The 8,505-nt window shown below is 34.0% G+C and overlaps 1 protein-coding gene across 2 annotated transcripts in view; it reads left to right on the top strand.

Moving 5' to 3' along the window:
• LOC110022768 (methionine aminopeptidase 1B, chloroplastic-like) overlaps positions 1 to 8,505 on the top strand; it is a 41,287-nt gene that overhangs the window by 11,705 nt on the left and 21,077 nt on the right. For both annotated transcript variants that reach the window (XM_020721868.1, XM_020721867.1), the window contains exon 7: positions 5,851 to 5,930. In XM_020721868.1, coding sequence (XP_020577527.1) covers positions 5,851 to 5,930 — 80 coding nt within the window. The remainder of the gene's footprint in view (positions 1 to 5,850; positions 5,931 to 8,505) is intronic.

Here is an 8,505-nt window from a genome sequence, read left to right as displayed (position 1 = left end):
TATATATATATATATATATACATATATATATGTTATAAGGTGTAATGCATTGAGTGAGCAAAAATTAAAAATCTTTAACCTGATTTCTACATGATATAAGATCCACAAACTTAATTCCTTTTTGTTCCGTCTTCTTCATACGCACTAACAAAAACCATTAACTGCCTCATCTCTTTCGGGCACACAAGGTGCTACTCCTGTCAAACCATCTCTAGCTTTCTTCGATCGCAACTTCCATTGTTCTGCTTAAAGCGAAGGTGATAGCGTTTCGAGATGCAACTCTCCCTTGTCTCTTTTGTTCGAATAGATCTTCCCTGTGAACGGATCTCAGAAATGTTCAAACAGATCGAATGCTTCGTCTGAATGCTCCATTCAAACGTTTTGTTCAATTTCCACAAAATGTTTGATTTCATCTGTTTGTTTCCTGCGACCTCTCGTGATAGCAATTTTTTTGGTTAACGTGTGTTAATCCTCTTTTTTTTCTTAGATCCAAGAGGGGTTGATAGAAACGAGGATTCTTGCTCTTCGATTCGTGGAAGCGGCGAATTATTCTATTTGCCTTAGCCGTTTTCTCACGTGTTGCTGGCCCGACCACCTCTTGCCGAGCAATGAATGCGTCAAAATTGAGAGTTGTGCACCTCCCTATAGTTCATGTTCGCTCGTCCAGTTGAGCAGTCGAACTAAGAGTCCTCTCAATTTTGCCCAGTAGTAGGTCTTCTCGATTAGGATTTATAATCTTATCACAGACAAACACAACGTGGCCTCACATTCTTTTTTCTTAGTAGTTACCTCGAGGTTTGAGCGTGCATCATCAGTCCCTAGTGCGCCTAATAACTCTTCTCATCTTGTCATGAGCCATAATGACAAGACCATAATTTTTTTCAATACTCACATCCAATCTATATGTACTTCTGCAGGAGAGGGAATGATGGACATCTCATAAGCCAAATCTCTGCTCCATAAGTGATAAATTCCAAATATCGGGCCTAGAAAATTGACGATCACTTGCATGGTTAATAAATTCCTTGACCACGAAGGTTGGGGAAAACTTTTTGCTCTATAGGACACTAAGGAGATATGGGAGGTTGCACATGACATCTCTTCTAGCACCAAAAATTCTTCAGAATTATTTGAGATTGAAATCATATTAGATGATTTACGACAAGGATAATTGAGTGTTATTCAATATTTTAACATTCTCACATGTTGTTGGCTATAATTGGACATGTATGAGATTACTCTTGGGAATGCCCTGATGATTTTGCTTTATGTAGAAAAATTACTAACAAAAAAGAACCATAAGATCCCCTTTGGCCTCAATAAAGACCTAGATGAAGTCAGAGGGAGAATTATGGGAATTAAACTCATCCTTACCATTCCAGAGACCTTTGCAAAAGTTTGAACGTAGGAGAGTAGAAAGAAGTTAATGATGACAAACAGTCAATCATGCAATAACATCTGTTGAATGATCAATCGTATACACTCAAAATTCCTCTCAGAATAACATGCCTAGCAAAGGATGGTCATTGTGTGACCATTGTAAGAAACTTGTTCATGTGAAGGAAAATTGTTGGAAATTACATGACAAACCTATAGATGGGACGCCAACTAATAAAAAATATGATGTAAAAAATTGTGCAAATGTAGCTATCACAATCAACAATAATTAAAAATTAAGCTTGTTTATTAGGGAGGAAATTGAAGCACTACAGAGAATGTTTAGTTCCAATTCAGGACGAGCATCACAATCTTCTTTTTTTAATGTCCAAAGAAATAAATTAAAATCTTGGATAGTTGACTCAGGAACCACATATCATATGACAGGAGATATCAAAATCTTCAAATATTTCAAGTCATTTATCAGTCATTCTGCAGTTCAAATAATTGATCGTTCACTCTCACTAGTAGCAGAAACTGTATCAATCGAATTGACAAAAGATATACATTTCTATTGTTCTTTATGTTCCGAAATTAAACTCCAATCTACTCTTAATCAATAAACTTACTCATGATCTAAAACGTGCGATTAAAATATATTCCAATTGTGGTGATTTTTAGTTTGTAGATTCAAGGAAGGTGATTGGTAGCTCCGAGATGCGTAATGGTTTATACTTGTTCAACAAAAATAACTCTATTGATAGGCAAGATCATCCGTTCAGTTGTATTTCTGAGTCTAGTTCAAATTCTGTTGATGTAATTTCAGTTAGATGTCAAGTCATGTTGAGTCATTGTCGCTTTGGTTATTCAAATTGTGTATATGAAAAAGATGTATCCACATTTATTTATCACTAGAAAACTCAATTTTTTTTCAGTGCAAAATTTGCCAACTTGCTACATATACAAAGCATGTATACCCTAAACTGCAGTATAGGCCTGCACATCTTTATTATTTAATTCATAGTCATATTTGCTGACCCTCACAGATGGACAATATATATAGGGCATGATGGCTTGTATCATTCATAGATGGTCACACAAGAACAACATGGACATTCCTTATAAAAGAAATATCCGAAACATCTACCATATTTCAACCCTTTTATTTCATGTTCATCACTCAATTTTAAAGCAAAATCAAATTCTTAAAACTGATAATGTTAAGAAATATTTTAATTCTATTTTTGATCCTTATCTTTTCAAGCATGATATTATTCATGTAGGTTTCTGTGTGGATACTCTTCGATAAAATAGAGCTGTTGAGAAAGAAATATATTTTTATTTGAGGTGACTCATACCATTTTGTTCTTTAATCACGTGCCTAAACATTTTTTTGGGGAAGCCAAGCTCACAAGCACATCTCTTTAATAAGGTGCATAATCAAATCCTAAAAGAGCAAATTCTCTATCGTGATCTCATGGAATACTAACCACACACCCGTTCTCTTTGTTTTGACTTATCATTGAAGATTTTTTGTTGTTCTGCCTTTGTTCACATCCATCGACGACACCGCTCCAAACTTGGTCCTAATTCTCTTAAATGCATTTTCTTGGTTGCTCCCCCAATTAAAAAGGGTACAAATGCTATTATCCAACTACTCGAAAAATATACAACTCCATTGATACAGATTTTTGGAAGATCAATCTTATTTTCCCAAATCTAAAATTTAGGTGGAGAATTCGGGGGAATATCAGATTTGGAATTTTTTTTCAAGATACTCGGTCCATTTTTTCTTCAACTGAATCAAATTTTATCCCTCAACTAGCTCTACTTAAAGAACCAAACATTGTCACAAAAACAATCTCAATTTTCTCTACTCCATCTCAACATGACACCAATGATTAGGAACTGTGTCTATACCAGAAGAATAACCACCGATCATATAGAAGAAACTATCCATACCTAAGATTGTTAGGAGCCAGAACCAAGTCCTTCATCTGATAATTTTAATTGTATGGATTCCTCAATTCATGACTCTCTTATAATAATGATTGCTCAACCAATTGCACACAGGAAAGGTATCCGAGGGTGCATTGATCATCCAATTTAAAGATATGTAGCTTTTGGGAAGTTGTTACCATCTTATAGGGCTTTTGTGACAAATCTTGATAGTGTGCAAGTTTCCGACTCTGGCCAAGAGATTTTAAAGGTTTCAACATGAAAACTAATAGTTGAGGAAGAAATTTGGGATGTAGAAAAAACAACACATGGACACTTATAGAGTTATCTCATGGAAAAATTTCTGCTGGATGTCAATGAATATTCATGATCAAATACAAGGGGGATGAAAATATAGGGAGATTCAAACCCAAGATTGGTTGTCAAGAGCTTCACACGGTCATATGGGATTGACTATCGGGAAAACTTTGCACCCGTTACCAAACTTAATACGGTTTGGGGTCTATAGTAAATCAAGATTGGCCTTTATACCAAGTTGATGTCCAAAATGCATTCTTGAATGGTGACTTCGATGAAGAAATCTACATGACTATATATTTAGGCTTGAAAATAGGTCGAACAACAGGTTGGTTTGCAAGTTGAAGAAGTTATATGGCTTGAAGCAATATCCTCATATTTGGTTTGGCAGGTTTAGTAAAATAGTGTTTACAAATTGATATTATCAGCGTTAAGCTGATTATATTATGTTAAATTCAATCTTAGAGGCAAGGTTGCTATTCTCATAATATATGTAGGCGATATTATATTGACATATGATCATTTGAAGAGAATTAACAGACTAGAAAGGATGCTTGCAACATAATTTGAGATCAAGGATCTTCGGAATCTCTGATATTTTATTGGAATGGAGGTGACTCAGTCTAAAGTGGGAATTGTCATATGCTAAAGTGAGTGCATCTTAAACCTAATAAGTGAAATTGACATGACTGGTTGTAAGTTTGCCGACACACCTATGAATTTCAACAATGTCAGAACAAAAGTGAAAAAAGCAGTCTAATAGACAAAGGAAGATATGCAATACTTGTGGGCAAAGTACTCTGCCTATCACACATCCCGATTTTGTCTCGTGTGGTTTTGTGTGAGGAAGGAGGGTGGGACTGAGGAGAAAAAGGTGTTGTTGAGGCATGCAGACGGGGATGACTTTTGCGGGATTGAGCGGAGATGTGGGTAACTTTAGGTTTTTTTTTTCAATTTATCTTTTTTTCTAAGTGGATGGGACTTGAGATGAGATGAACTATCGAATATAGTGTACTATTCCCCCTTTTTTGTAAATTTTAATAGAATGAGGTTTTATTTTTAGATGGGATTTACATACCACACTATTTTTATATATTTACATTGAATGCCTAAACTTTAATATTTATTGAAAATACTCATACTTTTAATCTCACATAAAAAAAATTAATAATAATAATTTTTTAAAAAATAAAACACACTTTTTAATGCACACGTCTTGATGTGATTACAGCATTATAGTGTTATATAACTAAACATCAAACTTTACGCGTTAGATATGTAAATACGTAGGAATTCTTTATTATTTATGAAAATCTCCCTTCTTTAAAAAATATTTATTTCCGTGCGCGTGCACACATACACATAAATTTGTTTTAATCAGGATTCGATTTGAAGATCTTGATGATAGCTTGGGATAAAAGGTAGTTGTACAATCACTATGATTCTGTCTCCCCTTTTCCGTCACAGAAACCACAACACCTCCACATAGGTGATTTAGGTTGGTGTCATTTGAATAAATAGAACTGGAACATGTTCCGACATGAAAAGACAAATTTGTGAGTGTGCCCAGTGTATTTATTGCCATGACAAGTTGGAGGCTTCCATGACATGGTGACTGTTAAGTATGATGTTTTCTTCAAATGCTGGGTGCAACTGTGCAAGATTATGATGGTCAGATAACGATAACTAATTTGAATAGAGACTACCATGAAATCGGGATTATAATAGCATATTTATTTATATGAGAAGTTGTGAGATTGGTCTATCATAATAATAGCATGAGTGGCTGTTGAATTTTCATACTTTGAGCCCATATAATGTCTGCTTTTAAGCCTTACATTGTCGTAATTCATGTGATATAATTAAAATGTTGTCTAGTTGAGTTAAAAATTATCAAGAAACTAACTAGATGTACGACCAATCTCTTTCACTGGCTTGGCATTTTCACTAGTGTAATCCTAAGTGGTCTGTAAATTTGCTTGAGGTCGCAGATCCTGTCCTTTTCTCCTATGTATGATTTAGCTATGCAATGCACATATGATTGATTTATTACACTGAATTATTTTTTAAATCATGCAACTTGTCATCCTAAGATATTTGCATATTTTTCTTTCTCCATTAATGAAGAAGTCAATCATTATTATTTTTATTTGAATTTGTAGCCAAAAAGGTAATGCTTGGCATAGCTATGAATTTCCTTTTTAATTGTTTGTCTAGGTGACAGAAGAATGCTTGGAAAGGGCAATTGCTGTTTGCAAAGATGGTACTAGCTTTAAAAAGATTGGAAAGAGAATAAGGTATTTGACCTTCTTAGGCAGTATATGATGACATTGGCAAGTATAAAGCAATATTATCAAAAGCACTAAGTGCAGAGCGAAGCAGTGCTTTTATTAACCAAAGTGCTGATAGGCTATATAAAATTATTAATATTTAATTACATTCATAGACAATTATAAAATATATTGTATGACTTAAAAGTTGGTATAAAATAAAAAAAATTATGGTACAATACTTAACTTGAAGGCAAACATTGATGTTGATCCTATAAATTAAAATTTCAAATAATTTCTAATTGTTTGTTGCAATACCCCTACAAATTAACTTCAGCGCTTCGTAGCGCACTTCGGAGAAATGAAGCGGTTGTTACGCGCTTTGCTTGTGAAGCGCACTTTTAAAAACATTGGTATGAGGTCTTTTCTGCATATTTTTAGATTATTGTAACTATAATCAGAAATTGTTTCTACTGGATGTAGCATTTAACCTAGTTATTCCATTGTTATCAAATAATTCTTTTCTATGTCAAATTGTTGGTTTCTAGCTCTTTGTGGTGTATCAATGAGATGATTGAAGAAAATCCACACACATGCACATATTCTCTAACTGGCTTCATGCTGAATACATACTTTTTAAAATATTTAAATTGTTCTTCTGTTGGATTGTTTATACAATGGATATCATTACAATAGGTTTATTATAGTATCAATAACATAAGCCTATGCAGACATGGGCGTTTTGATTATTAATATTGTAAAACGTTTGCATAATTCTGATTAGAATTTCTCATGGGATTACATAAATGTTATATAAATATTGAAATAGTCAATCTGTTCTCCTCAATTTTTCTCATGGTATTGAGCCCTAGGCTTTTTCTTCTTATGTTTCCATTATTTCAACTTTCACTTTTCTATTGCCACAATCTTGCGGTCTTCATTACACAGTTTGTTTTTTTCTCCTATTTTTGTATATTTGTATCCCTCATTATTGCATCACTGCAAATATTTCCCATTGTTGTAGCTTTCAACTTTGCATTACCTCAAACTGTTTCCTGGTTGCAACCTTTTTTGTTGCACTGATGTTTTCCTGTTCATTTTTTTTTTTGGTGAAGAACCAGTGTCCTCTACATGCACGGTAATAATAATAATACCCACACATTCTTTGTCTTTAGTTCTCTTATAATTGAATTATGTAGTGTAAATTTGATGAGAGTTGCAAAATATCCATTCAATATATCAGTTGAATTTAAAGAACTATCTTAAGATTGTTGAGGTTAGTTCACAGGTTTTAAAGAAAGAAGAAGATTGGGCCATTTAGAAGGCATAGAAAGACAACAAAGCTTCTATGGGCTCTTTAAAATTTATATACAGCAGTTATTTGTTGCAAATATAATGACTAAAGGATTTTTAGGGGCAATCATTTATAAATTATCTTGCAAGGTTGAAATGGATAATAACCATTTCTTTGTTTAAGTGAGGTGGTCTTAAATGTTTGCTTTGATTTCCGTCTTTGGGAATGATAATCACCCCTATTTTAATCCCCTTCCTTTTTTGCTTGCACTATCATCTCATTATTTCGTGGTATTTGAACTATTTACTTATCAATCTATTAGATTATTATAACTCTTCTGTAATTATTATTCTGCTTGCTCATATTTTTATGAGCTATTTCATTTATTGTTTCTTAACTTATTAGGATTACTTTATTAGAAGCTCTTGTAGGATTATATAAATATCACATAAATCTTAGAATTTAATACTCAATCAATTCTCCTTAAATTTTCTCAATTAATATAATTCTTAGTTCTATTTCTCATTGCTCTGACGACTTCTTGTGTATGCAAATATGTTGAGTAGCAAAGTGATTGTACCTCTTTGAAGAGATTGGAGAATAATTAAATATATAAACAAGTGGGAAAGGTTCATTTGATGATCCTATTTGAGTTACAATAGAGAGAGATTATAGGACTTCTTATTCTAGCGAGCAACCGAGCAATCAAGAGCTTTTTGAATATAAGGATTTGGGCTTTCGAGATTGATTGAAGGAAAGAGGCGATTCTTTGTTTTCATGTCATGGAGATTAGGCGACCTAGGAAATTTTCCTTTTTTTTTGGTTTCTCTAAGATTTTGTGATCACTTATCCACTCTCATCTTTATAATATTTATGTGAAATAGGATTTATTATATATTTGTTACACTTATTTTGTACTTCAAACTTATAGAGTCATTCTTGACCATATCATGTAAATTTAGTTGTCTGTATATATATATATATATAAAATCGCGTCGGCAGTGGCATCGGTGTCTGCTAGGGTTTAGCTCCTCGATGGCGATTCCCTACGGTGATTCATTAATTTCTCATTTCTCTCGGTCGTCTCCCGCGAGACGAAGTTTCACACTCTCGCAGTTGTCATCCAGATCCAGTCGACGAGTCCACGACTGCGCTCTGCGCTCTCACCCTCCAGTCGACGACTCGCGTTCACCCGCAGTGGATGGCTTGCATCGTCTCTCTTTCTCTGTCGCTCTGCCCGATAGACATTTCCAACTCGGCTCGCGTCTCTCACTCGCAGTCGACGGCTTGTGACAGCTATATATTATC

This window comes from Phalaenopsis equestris, unplaced genomic scaffold, assembly GCF_001263595.1.
Source record: "Phalaenopsis equestris unplaced genomic scaffold, ASM126359v1 Scaffold000202, whole genome shotgun sequence".
Taxonomy (NCBI): domain Eukaryota; kingdom Viridiplantae; phylum Streptophyta; class Magnoliopsida; order Asparagales; family Orchidaceae; genus Phalaenopsis; species Phalaenopsis equestris.
This window is presented reverse-complemented; position numbering and strand designations above follow the sequence as displayed.